Source organism: Heterodontus francisci, chromosome 5 (genome assembly GCF_036365525.1).
Source record: "Heterodontus francisci isolate sHetFra1 chromosome 5, sHetFra1.hap1, whole genome shotgun sequence".
In the NCBI taxonomy this organism is placed as follows: domain Eukaryota; kingdom Metazoa; phylum Chordata; class Chondrichthyes; order Heterodontiformes; family Heterodontidae; genus Heterodontus; species Heterodontus francisci.
This window is the reverse complement of record NC_090375.1, coordinates 144,218,379-144,243,017: the sequence shown is the minus strand read 5'-3', so window position 1 is coordinate 144,243,017 and position 24,639 is coordinate 144,218,379. Positions and strand designations below refer to the sequence as shown.

The following is a 24,639-nucleotide window of genomic DNA, read 5'->3' as shown; positions in this document are numbered from 1 at the left end:
GCGCCTGCGAGGTTGCATCTGCCGTGACATGAATGTACAGTCCAGCTCTGGCAAAAGGGGCATCAGTGATCAGCGAGATGCAGTGGTGGGCAGCCATTTGTGAGATGTCACCAAAGTCCGCAGCTGATCCTTGGAAGCAGCCATAAGTGAAGAAGTCCAAGGACACAGTGACTTTGACAGCAACTGGCAGGGCATCACAACCAGTACTACAAAGTACGAGGTCTTTGGCAACGAGGTCACAGATCTCTGTGACCATCTGCCTGGAGAGTTGCAGTTTCAATCATCCCTGATAGCTTTGTCTTCAGCGCCAGATCCTATGTTGAGGATATGGCCTCCGTTGCCTTCCTGTCCCTCTTTCCTCTCCCGTGCCCTCCTGTTGCTCGGGGCTCTGCCCTTCCTGCAGAGGGTGTTGCCCTTCATCACCGCTAGGCCTAAAATCTGATAGTCGTGCCCCATTGCCAGCTGCGGCCTTCCTTTTGAACAGGTGGCCACCCAATTTTGAATGGCAACTTTGTCCTCTGACCCATGTTGGGACCAATGTTCTGGCGGGTCATATAACTAGGGCATACAGAGGGCTTTAACCTAAACAGTGGGGGCGAGGGATCACGATATGACAATTTAAAAGGAGTGAGGAGAAGAGAGCAAGATAGGTATAAGGGTATAATAATAATCAGACTGTGCAAGAAACGAGAGAGCATTCAAACTTAAGAGTGCGCCAACAGATAAGGCTAGAGATTGTGAACTAATGGGGGGTGGGGAAAAGGTTCAGCTGAAGGGAGGTTTAGAAATCCAAAGAGAAAGGTTGAGGCATTGGAACAGTATAGCATTGTGGGTAAAGACAAGCAGAATGGAACAGGAAGGGACAGAGAGTTTAACAAAAATTGTACATCAGCGAATAAGGTCATTACAGGGAATAGAAGTAAAAGAAATAGAAATTAAAGGTTCTTTATCTGAATGTGCAAAGCATCTGCAATAAGATAGATGAACTAGTGGCACAAATAGAGGTAAATGATTTCGATCTAATCGCCATTACAGAGACATGGTTACAAGGTTGGGAAATAAATATTTCAGGGGACACAATATTTTGGAAAGACAGACAGAATGGCAAAGAAGGAGGTAGCCTTGATAGTAAAGAATAGCATAAGGACAATAGTGAGAAAGGATCTAGCCTCAGATGATCATGAAGTAGAATCAGTATGGGTGGAAATTAGGAATAGCAAGAATCAGAAAACATTGGTGTGAGTAGTTTATAGGCCCTCTAACAGTAGTTATACCGTTGGACAGAACATGAAACAAGACATAATTGGAGCTTGTAACAAAGGTAATGAAATAATCGTGGGAGGATTTTAATCTTCATATAGACTGGGTCAATGAAATTGGCAAGAATGGTCTAGAAGATGAGTCTGAAGAACGTTTTCAGGACAGTTTCTTGGAGCAATAGGTTGTGGAACCAACTAGGGATAAAGCTATCTTAGATCTAGTATTGTGTAATAAAGCAGGGTTAATTAGCAATGTCACAGTAAAAGATCTACTGGGAAATAGTGATCATAATACCACTGAATGCCATGTTAAGTTTGAAAGTGACATACTGCAATCACAAACAAGAATCTTAAACTCAAACAAAGCCAACCAATTAGAAACATAGAAAAAATAGGAGCAGGAACAGGTCATTTGGCCCTTCAAGCCTGCTCCACCATTTAATACAATCGTGGCTGATCATCCAAACTCAGTAACCTGTTCCCTTTCTCCCTGTATCCCTTGATCCCATTAGCCCTAAGAACTATATCTAACTCTTTGTTGAATATATTTAATGATTTAGCCTCAACTGCTTTCCGTGGTAGAGAATTCCACAGGTTCACTACTCTCTGGATGAAGAAATCTCTCCTCATCTCAGTCCTAAATGGCTTACCCCTTATCCTAGACTGTGACCCCTGGTCCTGTACTCCCCTGCCATCGGGAACATCCTTCCTGCATCTAGTCTGTTCAGTCCTGTTAGAATTTTACAGGTTTCTCTGAGATCCCCTCTCATTCTTCTAAACTCTAGCGAATACAAGCATAATCGACCCAATCTCTCTGCATACGTCAGTCCTGCCATCCCAGGAATCAGTCTGGTGAACCTTCGCTGCACTCCCTCCATAGCAAGAACATCCTTCCTCAGATAAGGAGACCAAAACTCAACACAATACTCCAAATGTGGTCTCACCACATCCTTGCTCCTGTACTCGAATCCTCTCGCTATGAAGGCCAACATACCATTTGCCTTCTTAACTGCCTGTTGCACCTGCATGCTTACTTTCAGCAACTGGTGCACAAGGACACCCAGGTCTCGCTGCACCTCCCCCTTTCCCAATCTATCGCTGTTCAGATAATAATTTGCCTTCCTGTTTTTGCTACCAAAGTGGATAACCTCACATTTATCCACATTATACTGCATCTGCCATGTATTTGCCCACTCACTCAACCTGTCCAAATCACACTAGAGCTTCTCTGTATCCTCCTCACAGCTCACACTCCCACCCAGCTTTGTGTCATCTGCAAACTTGGATATATTACATTTAATTCCCTCATCCAGATCATTAATATATATTGTGAATAGCTAGTGTCCTAGCACTGATCCCTGCAGCACCCCACTAGTCACTGCCTGCCGCTCGGAAAAAGACCCATTTATTCCTACTTTTTGTTCCCTGTCTGCCAACCAGTTCTCTATCCATGTCAGTACCTTACCCCCAATCCCATGTGCTTTAATTTTGGACGCTAATCTCTTATGTGGGACCTATCGAAAGCCTTCTGAAAGTCCAAATACACCACATCCATTGGTTCTCCCTTATCTACTCTCCTAGTTACATCCTCAAAAAAATTTCAATAGATTTGTCAAGCATGATTTCCCTTTCGTAAATCCATGTTGCCTTTATCTGATCCGGTCATTGTTTTCCAAGTGCTCTGCTATTACATCTTTTATAATGGACTCTAGCATTTTCCCCACTACTGATGTCAGGCTAACCGGTCTATAATTCTGTGTTTTCTCTCTACCTCCTTTTTTAAATAGTGGGGTTTAATTAGCTACCCTCCAATCCTTTGGAACTGTTTCGGAGTCTATAGAATTTTGAAAATTGACCAGCAATGCATCTACTATTTCTCGGGCCACTTTCTTAAGTACTCTGGGGTGTAGATTATCAGGCCCTGGGGATCTATTGGCCTTCAATCACATCAATTTCCCTAACACCATTTCCCTACTAATACTGATTTCATACAGTTCCTCCTTCTCACTAGACCCTATGTTCCCCAACATTTCTGGGAGGTAATTTGTGTCCTCCTTTTGTGAAGACAGAACCAAAGTATGTATTTAATTGGTCTGCCATTTCTTTGTTCCCCATTATAAATTCCCCCGTTTGACTGTAAGGGATCCACATATGTCTTCATCTCTTCACATATCTATAGAAGCTTTTACAGTCAGATTTTATGTTCTCTGCAAGCTTACCCTCATACTCTATTTTCCTCTTCTTAATCAATCCCTTTGTCCTCCTTTGCTGAATTCTAAACTGCTTCCAATCCTCAGGTTTGCTGCTTGTTCTGGCCATTTTATATTTCTCCTCCTTGGATCTAATACTATCCCTAATTTCTTTTGTAAGCCACGGTTGAGCCACCCTTCCTGTTTTATTTTTGCACTTAGACAGGAATGAACAATTGTTGTAATTCATCCAAGCGCTCTTTAAATGCGAGCCATTGCCTATCCACTGTCAACCCTTTAAGTAACGTTCCCCAATCTATCACAGCCAACTCCCGCCTCATACCTTCATAGTTTCCTTTATTTAGATTCGGGACCTAGTCTCTGAATCAACTCTCTCACTCTCCATCTTAATGAAGAATTCTATCATGTTATGGTCGCTCTTCCCCTGCACAAGATTGTTAACTAATCCTTTCTCATTACTCAATACCCAGTCTAGGATGGACTGTTCTCTAGTTGGTTCCTCAATGTATTGGTCCAAAAAACCTTCACGTACACACTCCAGAAATTCCTCCTCTACAGTTTTATTGCTAATTTGGTTTGCCCAATCTATATGCACATTAAAATCACCCATAATTACAGCTGCACCCTTATTGCATGCGTCTCTAATTTCATGTTTAATCCCATCCTCTACATCATCACTGCTGTTTGGGGGTCTATATACAACCCTCACCCATGTTTTCTGCCCCTTGGTGTTTCTTAGCTTCACCCATACAGATTCCACACCAGCATTTATTTATATTTAGAGATACAGCACTGAAACAGGCCCTTCGGCCCACTGAGTCTGTGCTGACCATCAACCACCCATTTATACTAATCCTACATTAATCCAATATTCCTACCACATCTCCACCTTCCCTCACTTTCCCTACCACCTTCCCATACTAGGGGCAATTTAAATTTACCTATCAACCTGCAAGTCTTTGGCTGTGGCAGGAAACCGGAGCACCCGGCGAAAACCCACGCGGTCACAGGGAAAACTTGCAAACTCCGCACGGGCAGTACCCAGAATCGAACCCGGGTTGCTGCAGCTGTAAGGCTGCAGTGCTAACCACTGCGCCACTGTGAGCTAATATCCTTCCTCACTATTGTATTGATTTCCTCATTTACTAACAATGCTACTCCACCTCCTTTCCCTTTTTGCCTGTCCTTCCCAAATATTGAATACCCTTAGATGTTCACTTCCCATCCTTGGTCACCCTGCAGCCATAGCTCCGTAATCGCAACTATATCGTATCCATTTACATCTATTTGCGTGGTTAGTTCGCCTACCTTATTGCGAATACTCCGCGCATTGAGACCCAATGCCTTTAGGCTTGTCTTTTTAACATTCTTAGTCATCTTACTGACTGACCACCTCCAGGCGCGTATCCATTGTCTCTCGAGATAAGGAGGCCCAAAAGAAGTCATCTTAGCATTATTTCGCACTATCACCCTATTTGTTTCTTGCCCTTGATTTCTATGCCTTCCACTTTTGCCTTTTTGTTTCCTGTCTTTGGTTTCTATCCTTGTTTCCTCCTCCTCAGTTCCCCCACTCAGGTTCCCATCCCCTACCATTCTAGTTTAAATCCTCCCCAACAGCACCAGCAAATGCCCCTGCGAGGACATTGGTTCCGGTCCTGCCTGGGTGTAACCCGTCCCACTTGTACAGGTCCCACATTCCCCAGAACCAGACCCAATATCCCAGGAATCTAAATCCCTCCCTCCTGCACCATTTCTCCAGCCATGCATTCATCTGGACTATTCTCCTGTTCCTATACTCACTAACACGTGGCACAGGAAGTAATCCTGAGATTACTACCTTTGAGGTCCTGCTTTTTTAATTTAGCTCCTAGCTCCTTAAATTCATCTTGCATGACCTCATCCCTTTTTCTACCTATGTCGTTGGTACCAACCTATTCCACAACCACTGGCTGATCACCTTCCCCCTTCAGAATGTCCTGCAGCCGCTCCGAGACATCCTTGACCCTAGCACCAGGGAGGCAACACACCATCCTGGAGTCTTGTTTGCGGCCACAGAAATGCCTGTCTGTTCCCCTTACAATTGAATCTCCTATTTCTATGGGTCTCCCAGTCTTTTTCCCCCCTGCTGTGCAGCAGAGCAATCCGTGGTGCCACAAACTTGGCTGTTGCTGCTTTCCTCTGGGAGGCCATCCCCCCCACCCCCCCAACAGTATTCAAAGTGATATATCTGTTTGAGAGGGGGACGGCCATATGGGACTCCTGCACTACCTGCCTGCGCCTACTACTCCACCTGGTGGTCACTCATCCCTCTTCTACCTGTGCAGCCATTACCTACGGTGTGACCACCTGGCTAAACGTTCTATCCACGATGTCCTCAGCATCGTGGATACTCCACAGTGAATCCACCCGCAGCTCCAGCTTCGTAATGCGGGTAGCCAGTAGCTGCAAATGGATACACTTCCTGCACACATGGTCGTCAGGGACACTGGAAGCGTCCCTGATTTCCCACATAGTGCAGGAGGAGCATATCACGGGAGCGAGCTCTCCTGCCAGGACTTACCTTTAGGTTACTTAGTTACTCCCTTTAATTAAAAAATACTGATTACGCTAGGGGCCTTGTTCTACTCCAAACACTACCCACTACAGTCTAAAGTCTTTAATAAATTACACTAATTTTAAAAAAACACACTTTAGTAGTACTAACCTTATCACTTATAAAGGTAGGTTGAAAAAAAGAACTTTCCCTGATTTTTTTAGAGCTATTTCCAGGCACTAACAGCTATTACTCACCAACTAATCATCTTGCAGCTTTCCTGTGATGTCACTGTTAACTTTTTTTACGTTGGTACGAGGGGAGAACTGGCTAAGGTAAATTGGCTAAATAGTCAAAGTATGGCGATAAATAAACAGTGGGAAACCTTTAAAGAAACAATTCAAAATGTACAACAAAAATACATTCCTGAAAATAGCGACATTTTGTCGAAGCTTTTCATCTTACACTCAGCAGGACAACTCTCAAGAATACCAATGTAAGGGAAACAACAAATTTACACTGTAAGAGAAGAGAGTGCTGACCAATTGGCAAGTGGATTCTGATTGATTGGTAGAGGCATTGCCATGGAGAATGCACCAGATTATGGCGACTGACTTTAACGGACAAGCTTTGTTTGAAATTTAAACCAGGCAGCTTGACTTTGATTGGTCAAGGCATTGCCCTGAGGAATGAACCAGCGAATGACTGTCACTTATTTTATTTAGCTGCAACAGGCGCAATGTGTGTACATGTTCTTTCTGTCTGCAAAGAACGGGCCCCTGTGTATTAATATATGTAGCTTCCAGTACCCATACTGATTCTACTTCATGATCTTCTGAGGCTAGATCCTTTCTCACAAATGTCCTTATGCTATCCTTTACTATCAGGGCTACCTCTCCTCCTTTGCCATTCTGTCAATCTTTCCAAATGCGCCACACTGCAAGCCTGACTGCCAATCTTAAATTGGTTGTTAGGTTAATTCTTAATGCACTTAGAAAAGCACAGTATGATTAGAACAAGTCAACACAGCTTTACTAAAGGGAAATCCTGTTTGGCAAACTTATTTGAGATTTTTGAGGATGTAACTTGTAGGGTAGATAAAGGGGAACCCGTAGATGCAGTATACCTGGATTTCCAAAAGGCATTCGATAAAGTCCCACACAAAAGGTTAATAGGCAAGATATGGGCTCATGGATTTGGGGGTAATATATTGGCATGGAGAGAGGATTGGTTAAGAGACAGGAAGCAAAGAGTGGGCATAAACGGGGCATTTTCAAGTTGGGAGGCAGTGAATAATGGATTGCCGCATGGATCAGTGCTGGGGCCTCAGCTATTTGCAATCTATATCAATGGTTTAGATGAAGAGACAGAGAGTAATGTATCTAAGTTTGATGATACAAAGTTAGGTGGAAAGGTAAGCTGTGGGGAGGACAGAGGCTGCAAAGAAATATAGACAGGTTAAGTGAGTGGGTAACAAGATGGCAGATGGAATATAATGTAGGGAAGTGTGAAGTTATTCACTTTGGTCGTAAGAATAGAAAAGCAGATTTTTTTTTAAACGGTGTAAAACTTGTAAGTGTTGATGTTCAAACTTGGGTGTGCTTATATAAGGAACGCAGAAAGTTAGCATGCAGGTACAGCCAGCAATTAGGAAGGCAAATGGCATGATGGCCTTTATTGCAAGGGGATTAGAGTACAGGAATAAAGAAATCTTGCTACAATTGTACAGAGTTTTGGTGAAGTCACATCTGGAATACTATGTGCAGTTTTGGTCTCCACATTTAAGGAAGGATATACTTGCATTGGCGGCGGGGAGGCGGTACAGCAAAGGTTCACTGAATTGGTTCCTGGGATGAGGGGATTGTGCTATGATGAGAGGCTAAGTAAATTGGACCTGTATTCTCTGGAGTTTAGAAGAATGAGAGGCAATCTCATTCAAACATAGAAGAATCTGAAGGAGTTGTATAGGATAGACACTGAGAAATTGTTTCCACTTGTCAGGGAATCTAAAACACGGGTTGGGGGGGGCACGGTCTCAGGATAAAATTCAGTGCCCAAACTCCCCAAAACCTGCCCACCATCTATTAGGCACAAGTGAGGAGTGTCATGGAATACTCTTCACTTGTCTGGATGAGTGCAGCTCCAACAACACTCAAGAAGTTCAACACCATTCAGGATAAAGAAGCGTGCTTGATTAGCACCCATCCACTACCTTAAAGATTCACTCCCTTCACCACCAGCGCACAGCGGCAGCAGTGTGTGCTATCTACAAGATGCACTGCAGAACCTTGCCAAGGTTCCTTCTGACAGCACCTTCCAAACCAGTGACCTCTACCACCTAGAAGGACAAGGGCAGCAGGCACATGGGACCACCACCACCCGCAAGTTCCCCTCCAAGTCATACATCATTCTGACTTAAAACTATATCGCCGTTCCTTCACTGTCACTGGGTCAAAATTCTGGAATTCACTTCCAAACAGCACTATGGGTGCATATAGACCACATGGACTGCAGTGGTTCAAGAAGGTAGCTCACCACCACTTTCTTATGGACAATTAGAGATGGGCAATAAATACTGGCCTTGCCAGCGACGTTGACATCCTATGAATTAAGTAAAAAAAATTGATTAATTTGTCCCTCAACTAAAATTTGAGATGATCCAAGCCTAAATCTGTATACAATGGGTAAACAAGATAATAAAGAAAGCATTACCAGGGAATTTGGAGATGCTGGTTCAACAGGGAATTTGGACAAATATTCATTACAGAGTTCAAACAAATAGCTGCATAACCATTAATCTACTAGAAATTCAGAGATGCATGTTAAATTTATACAAAGTGGGTGGTTTTATTTTAATAAAAAAAGTCAACATATGAAACTCTCCGCTGAACAGATATATATTATCGTGAGTATTTTTCTGAATACATGGTGGGAAAAGTGTCTATCAGAAAACTGGGAGCACACACTCAGGAAAATGATGCGAAGAGTACATTTGCAGAATATTACACAGAACTGGAACTGAAGAATGAAATTATTGTTGAGATCTTTAACATACATTCGGCATGTATATAAATGAAAGCCATTTGGTTTCTACAGATGATACTTCCATGGTCTCAGAAGCACAGAAAGTACAATGCTCTGTGGTACATTTGATCAACTCAATCTATAGGTATAATGACAAATTTCTTAATTCTTTTCAAAGTAGGTAAATAATCTATCACATAGCATTAACTGTTTTCACTGTCCACATATATGTTACAAGGAAGAAGAAACCTTGATCTGTTAACAGGTTTGAGGTTCTCTTGTTACCAGGGGATCTAGTGGAGATAATACTGGAGTTGCCACATGCTCCATGGTGAGCTGTTGTTCTGTGCAACAGTCATTCACAACTGCACAGCTGTGGAAAATAGGACCCCTACATAGTTACCTGATTTTGCAGGATGCCAGGTAACTGTTTTGATAACTAGAGCTCAGATAGTACCCTTCTTTTAAATGCAGACCCTTTGAGGTCCTGATCCTAGAACTCTGCAGCTGAGGATGATGATGAACTGGCCCTCTGACTCTCTGCTCCTGGTCACAGGTTCTGTACATCATTACTTAAATTCTCTTGTTGGAAGTGCCTTTACCAGTGCATGACACAAAGTGCTGGGTGCCACTGAAATAGATACCTTGTTCTTTGGAAATGCCCATAAAAACTGTAGGGGAACATTGGTTAGAATGACGGATGCTAAACATCTGCTCAAACAGAACCCACACAATGAATGAGAGTCATGGGGCCCTCAATTTCCTGCTACTGACCAGCTTGCTGGTCTCCTACTATGGTCCTGTCTCCTGGCAATTTTCATGGAGGCAGGATTTGGAGGAGAGGTGACAGTTACTCACCCGCAAGCGGCAAGGTAGCCAATTAGAATTAGAATTAGAACATTACAGCGCAGTACAGGCCCTTCGGCCCTCGATGTTGCGCCGAACTGTGAAACCATCTGACCTACACGATTCCATTTTCATCCATATATCTATCCAATGACCACTTAAATGCCCTTAAAGTTGGCGAATCTACTACTGCTGCAGGCAGGGCGTTCCACGCCCTTACTACTCTCTGAGTAAAGAAACTACCTCTCACATCTGTCCTATATCTATCACCCCTCAACTTGAAGCTATGTCCCCTCGTGTTTGCCATCACCATCCGAGGAAAAAGAGTCTCACTATCCACCCTATCTAACCCTCTGATTATCTTATATGTCTCTATTAAGTCACCTCTCCTCCTCCTTCTCTCCAACGAAAACAACCTCAAGTCCCTCAGCCTTTCCTCGTAAGACCTTCCCTCCATACCAGGCAACATCCTAGTAAATCTCCTCTGCACCCTTTCCATAGCTTCCACATCCTTCCTATAATGCGGTGACCAGAACTGCACGCAATACTCCAGGTGCGGTCTCACCAGAGTTTTGTACAGCTGCAGCATGACCTCGTGGCTCCGAAACTCGATCCCCCTACTAATAAAAGCTAACACACCATATGCCTTCTTAACAGCCCTATTAACCTGGTTAGCAACCTTCAGGGATTTATGCACCTGGACACCAAGATCTCTCTGTTCATCTACACTACCAAGAATCTTCCCATTAGCCCAGTACTCTGCATTCCTGTTACTCCTTCCAAAGTGAATCACCTCACACTTTTCCGCATTAAACTCCATTTGCCATCTCTCAGCCCAGCTCTGCAGCCTATCTATGTCGCTCTGTACCCTACAACATCCTTCGGCACTATCCACAACTCCACCGAACTTAGTGTCATCTGCAAATTTACTAACCCACCCTTCTACACCCTCTTCCAGGTCATTTATAAAAATGACAAACAGCAGTGGCCCCAAAACAGATCCTTGCGGTACACCACTAGTAACTAAACTCCAGGATGAACATTTGCCATCAACCACCACCCTCTGTCTTCTTTCAGCTAGCCAATTTCTGATCCAAAGCTCTAAATCACCTTCAACCCCATACGTCCGTATTTTCTGCAATAGCCTACCGTGGGGAACCTTATCAAACGCCTTACTGAAATCCATATACACCACATCCACTGCTTTACCCTCATCCACCTGTTTGGTCACCTTCTCGAAAAACTCAATAAGGTTTGTGAGGCACGACCTACCCGTCACAAAACCATGCTGACTATCTCTAATGAACTTATTCTTTTCAAGATGATTATAAATCCTGTCTCTTATAACCTTTTCCAACATTTTACCCACAACCGAAGTAAGGCTCACAGGTCTATAATTACCAGGGCTGTCTCTACTCCCCTTCTTGAACAAGGGGACAACATTTGCTATCCTCCAGTCTTCCGGCACTATACCTGTCGACAATGACGACATAAAGATCAAGGACAAAGGCTCTGCAATCTCCTCCCTAGCTTCCCAGAGAATCCTAGGATAAATCCCATCTGGCCCAGGGGACTTATCTATTTTCACACTTTCCAAAATTGCTAACACCTCCTCCTTGTGAACCTCAATCCCATCTAGCCTAGTAGCCTGAATCTCAGTATTCTCAACAACATTTTCTTTCTCTACTGTAAATAATGACGCAAAATATTCATTTAACACTTCCCCTATCTCCTCTGATTCCACACACAACTTCCCACTACTATCCTTGATTGGCCCTAATCTAACTCTAGTCATTCTTTTATTCCTGATATACCTATAGAAAGCCTTAGGGTTTTCCCTGATCCTATCCACCAATGACTTCTCGTGTCCTCTCCTTGCTCTTCTTAGCTCTCCCTTTAGATCCTTCCTGGCTAGCTTGTAGCCCTCAAGCGCCCTAACTGAGCCTTCACGTCTCATCCTAACATAAGCCGCCTTCTTCCTCTTGACAAGCGCTTCAAGTTCTTTAGTAAACCACGGCTCCCTCGCACGACAACTTCCTCCCTGCCTCACAGGTACATACTTATCAAGGACACACAGTAGCTGCTCCTTGAATAAGCTCCACATCTCGATTGTTCCCATCCCCTGCAGTTTCCTTCCCCATCCTACGCATCCTAAATCTTGCCTAATCGCATCATAATTTCCTTTCCCCCAGCTATAATTCTTGCCCTGCGGTATATACCTGTCCCTGCCCATCGCTAATGTAAACCTAACCGAATTGTGATCACTATCACCAAAGTGCTCACCTACATCTAAATCTAACACCTGGCCGGGTTCATTTCCCAGTACCAAATCCAATGTGGCATCGCCCCTGGTTGGCCTGTCTACATACTGTGTCAGAAAACCCTCCTGCACACACTGGACAAAAACTGACCCATCTAAAGTACTCGAACTATAGTATTTCCAGTCGATATTTGGAAAGTTAAAGTCCCCCATAACAACTACCCTGTTACTCTTGCCCCTGTCGAGAATCATCTTCGCTATCCTTTCCTCTACATCTCTGGAACTATTCGGAGGTCTATAAAAGACTCCCAACAGGGTAACCTCACCTCTCCTGTTTCTAACCTCGGCCCATACTACCTCAGTAGACGAGTCCTCAAACGTCCTTTCTGTCGCTGTAATACTCTCCTTGATTAACAATGCCACACCCCCCCCTCTTTTACCATCTTCTCTGTTCTTACTGAAACATCTAAATCCCGGAATCTGCAACATCCATTCCTGCCCCTGCTCTACCCATGTCTCCGAAATGGCCACTACATCGAGATCCCAGGTACCAACCCATGCTGCAAGCTCACCCACCTTATTCCGGATGCTCCTGGCGTTGAAATAGACACACTTTAAACCAGGTTCTTGCTTGCCAGTGCCCTCTTGCGTCCTTGTAACCATATCCCTGACCTCACTGCTCTCAACATCCTGTACACTGGCACTACAATTTAGGTTCCCATTCCCCTGCTGAATTAGTTTAAACCCCCCCGAAGAGCACTAGCAAACCTCCCCCGCAGGATATTGGTACCCCTCTGGTTCAGGTGAAGACCATCCTGTTTGTAGAGGTCCCACCTACCCCAGAAAGAGCCCCAATTATCCAGGAAACCAAAACCCTCCCTCCTGCACCATCCCTGCAGCCACGTGTTCAACTCCTCTCTCTCCCTATTCCTCGCTTCGCTATCACGTGGCACGGGCAACAACCCAGAGATAACAACTCTGTTTGTTCTCGCTCTAAGCTTCCACCCTAGCTCCCTGAATTTCTGTCTTAAATCTCCATCTCTCTTCCTACCTATGTCGTTGGTGCCTATGTGGACCACGACTTGGGGCTGCTCCCCCTCCCCCTTAAGGATCCCAAAAACACGATCCGAGACATCACGAACCCTGGCACCTGGGAGGCAACATACCAACCATGAGTCTCTCTCGTTCCCACAGAACCTCCTATCTGTTCCCCTAACTATGGAGTCCCCAATGACTAATGTTCTGCTCCTCTTCCCCCTTCCCTTCTGAGCAACAGGGACAGACTCTGTGCCAGATACCTGTACCCCATTGCTTACCCCTGGTAAGTCGTCCCCCGCAACAGTATCCAAAACGGTATACCTGTTGTTGAGGGAAACGGCCACAGGGGATCCCTGCACTGCCTGCTGGTTCCCTCTCCTTCCCCTGACGGTAACCCATCTACCTACTTCTTTTACCTGAGGTGTGACTACCTCCCCATAACTCCTCTCAATAACCTCCTCCGCCTCCCGAATGATCCGAAGTTCATCCAGCTCCAGCTCCAGTTCCCTAACGCGGTTCTCGAGGAGCTGGAGTTGGGTGCACTTCCCACAGATGCAGTCAGCAGGGACACTCTTGGCGACCCTTACCTCCCACATTCTGCAGGAGGAACATACAACTGCCTTAACCTCCATTCCCACTATTCCAAATTCCCAACAAATCTACTGAAAAACCAAAAACAAAAAGTCAAAACTTGTTAGGTTAGCAATCCAACGGACAGAACTTCTTAAATAAAAAGCTTACCTTATCAACACACCAGAGTCCTTTTTTTTTGGTTGGAGGAGGAGGGTGGGTGGGAGACACTACACGTGTAGTGTCTTGGGTACAGCCACCACACAAATATATACTTTTTACTTACCCAGCAGTCCCCTGGTCCTCCGAAAACAAAAGGGAATTCACTTTTAAACTTACACAGAAATTGACTTCACAGCTGTAAGCCCGTTCACGCACCTCCGTTACTATCAAAGCTGCAGTCACCGAAACTAAAAGAAAGAGATTTTAAACCACACAAATATATACTTTTTACTTACCCAGCAGTCCCCTGGTCCTCCGAAAACAAAAGGGAATTCACTTTTAAACTTACACAGAAATTGACTTCACAGCTGTAAGCCCGTTCACGCACCTCCGTTACTATCAAAGCTGCAGTCACCGAAACTAAAAGAAAGAGATTTTAAACCACACAAATATATACTTTTTACTTACCCAGCAGTCCCCTGGTCCTCCGAAAACAAAAGGGAATTCACTTTTAAACTTACACAGAAATTGACTTCACAACTGTAAGCCCATTCACGCACCTCCGTTACTATCAAAGCTGCAGTCACCGAAACTAAAAGAAAGAGATTTTAAACCACACAAATATATACTTTTTACTTACCCAGCAGTCCCCTGGTCCTCCGAAAACAAAAGGGAATTCACTTTTAAACTTACACAGAAATTGACTTCACAGCTGTAAGCCCGTTCACACACCTCCGTTACTATCAAAGCTGCAGTCACCGAAACTAAAAGAAAGAGATGAAATTAGGCCAACTAACGGGCCAATTATGGCCACTCTACACACGGGGTTGGAATTTTCCAGTCAGTATGCCAGCCCCCTGCTGAGGCTGAAACACAGCCTCCCAGTGGCAGATCCGGGTTGGGGGGCAGCACTCCATTCAGCTAGGAAACCACCACTCCCACACCCATCATAGCCATAGGTCCAGTGAAGGGGTTGCCCCTCCACAATGACGCTCTGGCAGCTATGACCTCTATGATCGCTGGCTCCAAGAATTTGAACATTCCTTATTCTGATTGGTCAATTTAACTTTAGGGTACCCTCTCCTGACTAGGCCTACTGCATACTATTATGTAGCATCTTTTGCAGCAAAGATAGAGATAATGTTGAGATGCTAAGATTTAGAAAAGTGCACAGAATGACAGCCAAATGTCCACTCTATAATGAAGCTTGTGTGTGCGTCAATGAAAATGGGTCTGGTTGGTAGTGTTGTAAACTTGCTTTGTGAACTCAACTTTTCAAATAGTCATGCAACAACAGTTCCAGTTTGAAGTAGCAGAAATAAAGTGTTCCCTCCTCCAATATGGGTGCGAATGTATAGCTTGGAAAAAAGTTGTTTTCTGATAAGTTTAACTTGCAGCCTCAGTCAAGGTGTACCAGGGCAGCATGCATGATTTGTCCATCTATGTGGTTTTGTAATATAACCAAATAAAATGGAACTTGAAAAGTTTTGTTGACCCAAAACTATCGACAAATTATAATATGATAACTGACCTTGAAGAAAATTATAAGGGCGCTAATTAGCACACTAATGCTTTGTAAGAAATCTCCCACAACATGGATGAAAGCAGCTCGAATGCTGGCATTTGGTTGATGACTGTGAACTGATTCCGCTGAATGTTCGATGTAAGTTGCAGTGTGGCTGTGACCATGACCACCCTGATAAAGTGCCAATCCCATTCTGGAAAAGATAAGATTAGTTGAATTTTGCTTTTAAGTTTCAATAGGAAGCTGTAATGAATAGCTATTAAACAGAATTTATATACATTGAATATCATGATTTGAGTTTTCAGGTCTGTCTCATCACAAAAATAGTAATATGTGGTCAAGTTTCTGCTTCTGCACAGTTTGATTAAATATCATTTTCTTTCATATTAAGAGTTAAAAGATTTTATTCTCCTGAATTGGGATTTTCTAATACATATTTCTAAGAAAAACGTTAGCCTTGGTTCAGTGGTAGCACTCTTGCCTCTGAATTTGAAGGTTGTAAGTTCAACCTATGCCCGACAACAGACTCAATGCTATTTGTGCCCAAATTTCCTACAATACAATTACTCAATAATCACTTATACTGCAGAAGTACTTAATTGGCTTTCGGACATCCTGAAGCCATGAAAGGTGCTATAAAAATGCAAATGCTTTATTTTTAAAGTATATGTTTTATTAATCTACAAATATTTGGCAGAAACATAATGATTTCAAACTAGAACAATATATTATAGCCCAGGACATTTAGAAGTAAATAAGAATATTAGTGTTTTGCTTTCTGATCGCGCTGCAATAATACCGCAGAAATCAGGTTTTTAACATAGTAGAGAATGAAGCAGAATACAGAAGATGCAGAGAATTGAAAAAGGAAGTGAGGGGGCAAAAGGAATGCATGAGAAAAGATTAGAAGATAACGTAAAAGGGAATTCTAAAGTCTTTTATAAACATATAAACAATAAAGGATGGGTCGGCTAGTGACCATAAAGGAAATCTTCTAAAGGAGGCAGATGACATTCTCAAGTACTAAATGTGTACTTTGCATCTGCCTTCATTAAAAAAGAGGATTCTAACAATGTTAAAGTAAAGGAAGAAGAGACAGAGAAATTGGATAGGATAAAAAATAAAGAGGAGGTACTTAAAAGGTTGTCAGAGCTCAAAATAGAAATGTCACCAGGACCAGATGGGATGCATTGTTGGTTGCTGAGGGAAGGGGGAGAAATAGCAGGGGCTTTGACCAGAATCTTTCAATCCTCCTTGGATATGGGAGTGATGCCAGAGAACTGGAAACCTGAAAATATTACACTTCTGTTCAAAAAATGGGAGGCGGATAGATCTGATAACTTTGGGCCAGTCACCCCAATGTCAGTGGTGGAGAAACCTCTAAAGACTATAATCCTGGGCAAAATGAAATATCACTTGAAATATCAGTGAATAAATGATAGCCACACAAATTTATTACAGGTAAATCGTGTCTGACAAACTTGGGTTCTTCGATGAAATAACAGAGAGGGTTGATGTCTGCATTACAGTTGATATTGTGTATATGGAGTTTCAAAGGCATTTGAGTGTAGCAAGTGCTACATAAAAAAACTTGTTCGCACAATTGAAGCTTGTGGAACTAAAGGGTCCGTGACAGCATCGATACAAAATTGGCTGAGAGACAAAAGGCAGAGAGTAATGGTGAATTTTTCAGACTGGAGGGAAGTGGTGCCCCACAGGTGTTGGTATTAGGGCCACTATGCATTAATGACGTGGACTTGGGTGTAGGAGGCACAATTTAAAATTTTGTAGATCATACAAAACTTGCAAATGTAGTAAACAGTGGAGAAGATAGTAGCAGACTTCAGGAGGACATAAGACAGACTGGTGAAAAATGCTGATACATAACATATGAAATTAAATGCAGGGAAGTGTGAAGTGCTACATTTTGGAAGGATGAATAAGGAGACAATATGAATAAAATGGTATAATTTTAAAGGGGGTGCAAGAATAGACAGTGTTACGACCAGGTGAGAAATGTGTCTAAGGGTCTTTAGCTGTCTTTACCTGGTCTTATTGTAACAGGGTTTTATTTTTAAACACTCTGCATTTTGAGCTCCCCCTTTGTGTATCCTTGTTCGCAAATTTCCAATTACAAGGCAAAGAAATGAGCACAAACACAAAGAAATGAGCTTCCTTGGTTTAAAGTGAGATTTATTAAATCTTAAACTTAAACTCGAATACGGCTAACGCCTACGGATAAACGACACACCCACGCTAGCATGTACACGCGATACACATATGCAAATAGAGACAGACAAGAGAAGAAATTACAAGGTGAAAGGTTTGAGGCAATATCTTGTTACTGTTTCTCGAGCTCACTGTAGTCCTGGATTGAAGATATGGTCTTGTGTTTTGTTGGGGCCCAGTATACTTCTTAAATCTTGTTCATGTTGGAGACTTTCCTCTCTTTGAGTTTGTGTGTCTTCACAAGATTCAGTCCCGTGGAAAAGAGATGGAGCAGGCAGAAGAGCAGAGATGTGCAGTCCATAAGCACACGGCTTTCTCAGTTCAAAATCTGTTTTTCCAGTTTAAAACTCCCCTAGTTGGCCAGCAGGTGGTCACATGACCGACTGGTTTGATCAGGTCTCTTCTGTGTATTGGGGCAGGGACTGGCTCCCTTTGTTTCAACATTGTCTGGTAGTATGCAAATGTCATTCCAGTCAGGAACTTGCAATTTTTAAGTTTTAATGTTCATGTGGTGAAATAATGTGTGCCTTAGTCTTGGCAGGCAGGGGGGGGGGGGGGGGGGGGTGTTTGCCTAACAACAGACTTGGAGGTTCACATACACAAATGTTTGAAGGTGGTAGGGCAAGTTGATAAGGCTTTTTAAAAAGCATACGGGATCATTTGTTTTATAAACAGAGGCCCTTTTTTACATTTTATGGGCTGGATTTTGTGCAGCCAGTGGGGCTCCACCACCCACCCCCGTTGTGATCCTCTGTTGTTCCAGAGGTAAGGTTTCTGGCACCGGAATCTATGTCTCTTTAAAGATGGGGATCCCGCCTCAGAGAGCTGCCAGTCAATCACCGGGCCAGCAGCTCAGCAGTAGCGGCAGCGCCACCGGGAGCAGTGGCCACTGCCAGTACTGCAGAGGCCTTGGACCCAGACACAGCGCTGGAACCCCAGACGCAGCGCTGGAACCCCAGACCTCAGGTAAGTGAGGCAAGATGCCCAGGGGGAAGGGGGCGGGGGGGGGGGGAGGAGGTCCATGAAAGGGAAGGTTTTGCTGGCAGGGGTCCTCCATGGATCACAGATTGCCCATGGAGGAGGGAACACCCCCCACCTCCAAGCTGCCTCGTCTTTCAAGGCACCCTCCCAGTGTGGCACATACACCCCACACAGCTGGTTAAATCCCAGCGGTTGGGGGAAGAGGCCCTTAAGCGGCCATTCATAGGCCACTTAAGGGCCTCAATGGCCTCTGGGCAGGAAGGCTGTCATCAGCCTATCCTGCCCCCGGCAAAATTGCTTGGCAACAGGCCCTCCACCCCCCGCCCCGCCCCCCCCCCACTCCACCTCCGACCCTGCCCATAAAACACAGCCCTATAAATCACTAGAAAGGCCTCAGCTGGAGTAGTGTGTCCAATTCTAAGCATCACATTTTAGCAATGATGTCAAGACATTGGAGAAGGTGCAAAGGTGATTTACTAGCATTGTAACAGGCATGAGGGACTTCAGATACTTGGAGACTAGAGAAGCTTGGATTGTCCTCCTCAGAGCAAAGATGATTACTGGCATTTAATAGTAGTGTTCAAAATTGTGAAGGATTTTGATGGAGTAAAAAAGAAACTGTTTTCACTGGCAGGAAGGTCGATAACCGGAGACAGATAAGATAATTGGCAAAAGAATCAGAGGAGAGATTAGGATTTTCTTTTTTCACATGGTGATCTGGACAGCATTGCTTGAAAGGGTGGTGTAAGCAAATTCAGTAGCAACTTTCAAATGAGAAGTGGGTACATACTTGAAATGGAAATATTTGCAAGGCTACGGGGAGAGAGCAGGGGAGTGAGACCAATTGGACCAATGGAACTGAGAGAGAGAGAGAGACTGTGAGGTTCTTGAGCAAATTGTCATAGGGAGTGACAAGGTATTGAAGGTTTTGGAAGGCTTAAAAGTAGACAAATCTCCAGGTCCGGACGATTTGTGTCCCAGGATGCTGTGGGAGGTGAGGGTGGAGATTGCAGGGGCTCTGACCCTAATTTTTAATTCCTCTCTGGCCACGGGGGAGGTGCCAGAGGACTGGAGAACAGCTAATGTGGTCCCACTATTTAAGAAAGGTTGTAGAGATAAACCAGGGAACTACAGACCAGTGAGTCTCACGTCAGTGGTAGGGAAACTATTGGAGAAAATTATGAAGGAGAGAATCTATCTCCACTTGGAGGGGCAAAATTTGATTAGGAATAGTCAGCATGGCTTTGTCAGAGGGAGGTCATGCCTAACAAATTTGATTGAATTTTTTGAGCATGTGACAGGTGTGTAGATGAGGGTAGTGCAGTTGATGTAGTTTACATGGATTTCAGCAAAGCCTTTGACATGGGGGACTTATCAAGAAAGCAAATGCACATGGGATACAGGGTAACTTGATAAGGTGGATTCAAAATTGGCCTAGCTGCAGGAGACAGAGTGTGATGACAGACGGCTGTTTTAGTGACTGGAAGCCAGTATCCAGCGGCATACCACAGGGATCTATGCTGGGTCCCCTATTGTTTGTCATTTATATAAACGACATAGATGACTATGTGGGGGTAGGATCAGTAAGTTCGCAGATGACACAAAGATTGGCCGAGTGGTTGAGTGTCTTGGGTTACAGGAAGATATAGATGGGATGGTCAAATGGGCAGAAAAGTGGCAGATGGAATTTAACCCTGAAAAGTGTGAGGTGATACACTTTGGCAGGAGTAATGTGACACAGAAGTATTCAATGAATGGCCTGACACTGGGAAGTTCCAAGGAACAAAGGGACCTTGGTGTGTTTGTTCATAGATCTCTGAAGGCAGAAGGGCATGTTAATAGGGTGGTGAAAAAGGCATATGGGACACTTGCCTTTATCAATCGAGGCATAGATTACAAAAGCAAGGAGGTCATGTTGGAGTTGTATAGAACTTTGGTAAGGCCACAGTTGGAGTACTGTGTGCAATTTTGGTCGCCACATTATGGGAAGGACGTGATTGCACTGGAGTGGGTGCAGAGGCGATTCACCAGGATGTTGCCTGGGATGGAACATTTAAGCTATGAAAAGAGGTTGGATAGGCTTGGGTTGTTTTCGCTGGAGCAGAGAAGACTGAGGGGTGACCTGATCGAGGTGTACAGGATTATGAGGAGCATGGACAGGGTGGATAGGGAGCAGCTGTTCCCCTTAGTTGAAGGGTCAGTTACGAGGGCACACAAGTTTAAGGTGAGGGGCAGGAGGTTTAAGGGGAATTTAAGGAAGAACTTTTTTACCCAGAGGTTGGCGACGGTCTAGAATGCACTGCCTGGGAGGGTGGTAGAGGCGGGTTGCCTCACATCCTTTAAAAAGTACCTGGATGAGCACTTGGCACGTCATAACATTCAAGGCTATGGGCCAAGTGCTGGCAAATGGGATTAGGTAGACAGGTCGGGTGTCTTTAATGCATTGGTGCAGACTCGATGGGCCGAAGGGCCTCTTCTGCACTGTATTATTCTGTGATTCTGGGAATTGGATAGCTCTTTCAAAGAGCTGGCATTGGAACAATGAGCTGAATGGACTCCTTCTGCATTGTATGATTCTACCAAGTCCAAAAACTTAAAAAAAATTCCAAACAGCATCCTTGGAATTACAAAGTCAGATAATGGGTATAAATGTTTAATATGTTCATTTAAGGTTCCTCTCTTTACTATTTAAGCAGAGGCATTAATCTGCTTAAAAGAACTGGATTAAAACTTCCTCAAATTAGCATAGAAGGAATTCGTCCCTTATCGTAATTTCAAGGTGACTATTTTTTATTTAGGAAAAGAATATCTTCCAGCATGTTATTTACACATAAGTTATAACCGAAGCATGCTTGCTGTGAGGTGCACCACCTGGACAATTAAAAAGGACCAGTCATCATGAAAAAGTGCTTAGTAGATTTTTATTTGTAAACCAAACACAATAGAGCAATAGAAATTGTGCTAAACTGCATCAATTTCATGAAGTCACTGACCAAAATCTTCATCAAACAAATAAAAATTTGCAAAACAATTTTTTGAGAAGACGATGTCCATTTACAGCGAGGATTTCAAACAGAAAGGGCATTATTTGCTATTGTGAAGTCAAAACCTACATGAAGTTTGCTATAGCATGCAGATGAAATTCCAGTTGGAGCCTGAGTGGAACTAGGGCTTAACTCCTGGAGGATGAACAAAAAATGGAGTGGAAGCTAGCCAGACAAATTTCTGACAGTGGGGAGATCTGCAGCACCCACTCGCCTCCCTGCTATATCACTGGAGCATAGCTAAAGAGGTTTCCAGGCTACCCTGAAAATCTGGCCCAGTATACCTTTGGCAGAACTCAGCAAAACTCTTGCCAACTGTGAGCTGGTCCTCCTGAGGCCCTAGGAATAGCCCCAAAACCCATGCAGCCAAAGAAGGAGAGGGGATCAATTAACATGTTTAGGGGCTCAGAACTATCACAGGAGCAATATTGACTTCTATGCTTCAGCCCTTCCTCAGTCTTGTGCTTCATCGGCCGCCTGTCAGAGTTGTTGCCACTGAAGCAATCCACAGGCACAGACTGCCCATCCTATCCATGCAAATGCCCCCGTTCCTGCAATGAGGTGGGGTCTTGGCTTCTGAGCATGGACAGATTTAGGGCTTGCTTTGCCACACTTCCTCCAGCAGAATGACCCAATTACAATTTCATGCTCTACATGTTTACATGCTTGATAGAAAGGAAAAGTTGAACATCAATTTTCCCACAACATTTGGTTGGGATTTCCTGACAGTCAGAGAGTTTTTCCAGATTTTTAGCCTCAGAATGAATAATGCACATGATTGATCCTTCCCAGATAAGCTGGAATCTTTATGCTCTCATCATGGACAAGTGTTGTTCCTTGTAAAAAAAAAAGTATATTACTGGACCTTTCTCTTTGTAAAGGGGAAGCAGATCTCCTCAATACTGTTTCTGTGGTTTGATATCAAATATCTCTCACCAGATGAGAAGCAAAAGACGAAGCTGCTGGGCATAAAACTGTGGAAAGTGAGCCGGGAAAAGAGGGTCTTTACAGGTGATCTCTCCCACCCTCATTGCTCATGGCTCACTCCCCATCTTGTTTTATAAAAAGCCAAAGTGCCCCAGAGAGTTGAGAGATCATTATTTTTGAGGGCACAGTTATCTCAAATGTCATTCCATCTTGGTCTTAATGTGATATTAGTGTTAGCTGAAATGTGAAATTATATCATAGAATATTGTTTTGCTCCTACTTACTGTTTACAGTAGTAGTCTGGTCAAAAACTCATGAAATTAATGCAATGGAAACAAGAAAAAGTGGCATAAAATTTGAGCTGGTGACTATCTGCTTGGCATGCAAAGGTTCAGGCTCATGATTGCTCAGCAGACATGAGGCAACGTTCTGACTTCACACTCCCAGTGGGGAGCCTTGCCCAGGACTGCATGCTGGAAATTTGGGCGTATGATTTTCTGACCATCTAAATTAATGTTTGGAAAATCATACGCCCAAATTTCTGACAAGCATTCACAGTGAGAAAGGTTCCAAGCGAAAGTGCAATATTAGAACATTATCCCTGCTATATCTTCATAAAGTTTCAAAACATTTTCTTCTTTCCTGCACTTAAGCACATTTTTGCAGTTTTCTTTGCTTATTCCCATCTCTCCTGAAGATGATCCACACCATGGGTACAGTGTCAAACAACAGCACTCAAGTGACCATTCTTCAGGTGGCATGATCAATGAATGCTGGTGGGCTTTATTTAATCTTGGGAGTCACCACAGCCAGACTGATACTGTCCTCGCTTAGGACTAAAGTTTTCTGGTTGCTATTTGAAATTGTACATGTGGCGATCATTTCACTAGAAATTCTGAATAGAGGAAATCTTAAACAGATTGTTGATATTGCAACAAGTGGCCAAAGAAATAATTCACACATAAGCGCATTTCCAGCAGACTTCACTGAACAGAGATCAAGACCAGGGACCGTGAATAATGTTCTCCTTTCTAACTCAATAATGTTAAAGCTAACTGTCCTGCCCCCACTGCTGTCTTGATTGAAATTATCTACCACAGGAGGTGGGCAGGCTGGGGAGGGTGGCTGGTGGTTTTATGAACATACTTTCAAAATAAAAATTAAAGTAAGGACTGTTTTATTAAATATGGTGGTATACATAACGGAGCAGCAAAAGACATACAGAAAGTTAACTTACATTACATTTGATGCCACTGCACAAGCAGATGTTATAAGCATGACCATTCCATCAATTTCGTAATCAGCATGGATGAGTCTTACACAAGCGAGGTAGACCAACACTCCTGTTACAAGCCAAATTGTGATCACTGAGAAGAGTGCACCAAGAATTTCTAGTAAAAATAAAATGGGACAAGAATCTGTTTAGGAATTAGTGAGGCTCCTTAATATATAAACACAAGAAAATGTATTTATTGGGTAGCAAGCAATGACAACTTGTACTTATATGGTGCCTTTAACACAGTAAAATGTCCCAAGGCACGTCACAGAAGCGTTACAAACATAATTTCACATCAAGCCACATAAAACGAGATATTTGGGCAGATGACAAAAGCTTGGTCAAAGAGGTAGGTTTTAAGGAGCATTTTAAAAGGAACTGAGAGGCAGAAGTGTTCAGGGAGGGAATTCCAGAGCTTAGGGTCTTAACAGCTGAAGGCACGACTACCAACGGTGGAGTGATTAAAATCGGGAATGCTTAAGATGCCAGAATTGGAGGAGCGCAGATATCTTGGAAGAGTTGCAGGGCTGGAGGAGATTGCAGAGATAGGGAGGGATGAGGCATGGAGGGATGTGAAAACAAAGCAGAGAACTTGAGCCAATGTAGGTCAGTGTATTATCAAAGTATACAGTCAAAGTGCTTGCTCACTGGGAAAGAGGAGTTGATCTGCACTGTCATCTCGATCATCAAATGATGAACAGCACAAGACCTAAAAAAGGGAAGGACTAACTCAAAATTGAAGAATGAAAACTGAA

The 24,639-nt window shown here is 43.6% G+C and overlaps 1 protein-coding gene across 1 annotated transcript in view; it reads right to left on the bottom strand.

Annotated features, from left to right (window-relative positions):
- The window catches only part of LOC137370077 (proton-coupled zinc antiporter SLC30A8-like), a 60,245-nt gene that overhangs the window by 18,364 nt on the left and 17,242 nt on the right, over positions 1-24,639 (bottom strand). The window contains exons 3-4 of the mRNA XM_068032181.1: positions 23,846-23,999; positions 15,434-15,620 (exon numbers count right to left, since the gene is read on the bottom strand). Of these exons, the coding sequence (XP_067888282.1) occupies positions 15,434-15,620; positions 23,846-23,999 (341 nt within the window). The remainder of the gene's footprint in view (positions 1-15,433; positions 15,621-23,845; positions 24,000-24,639) is intronic.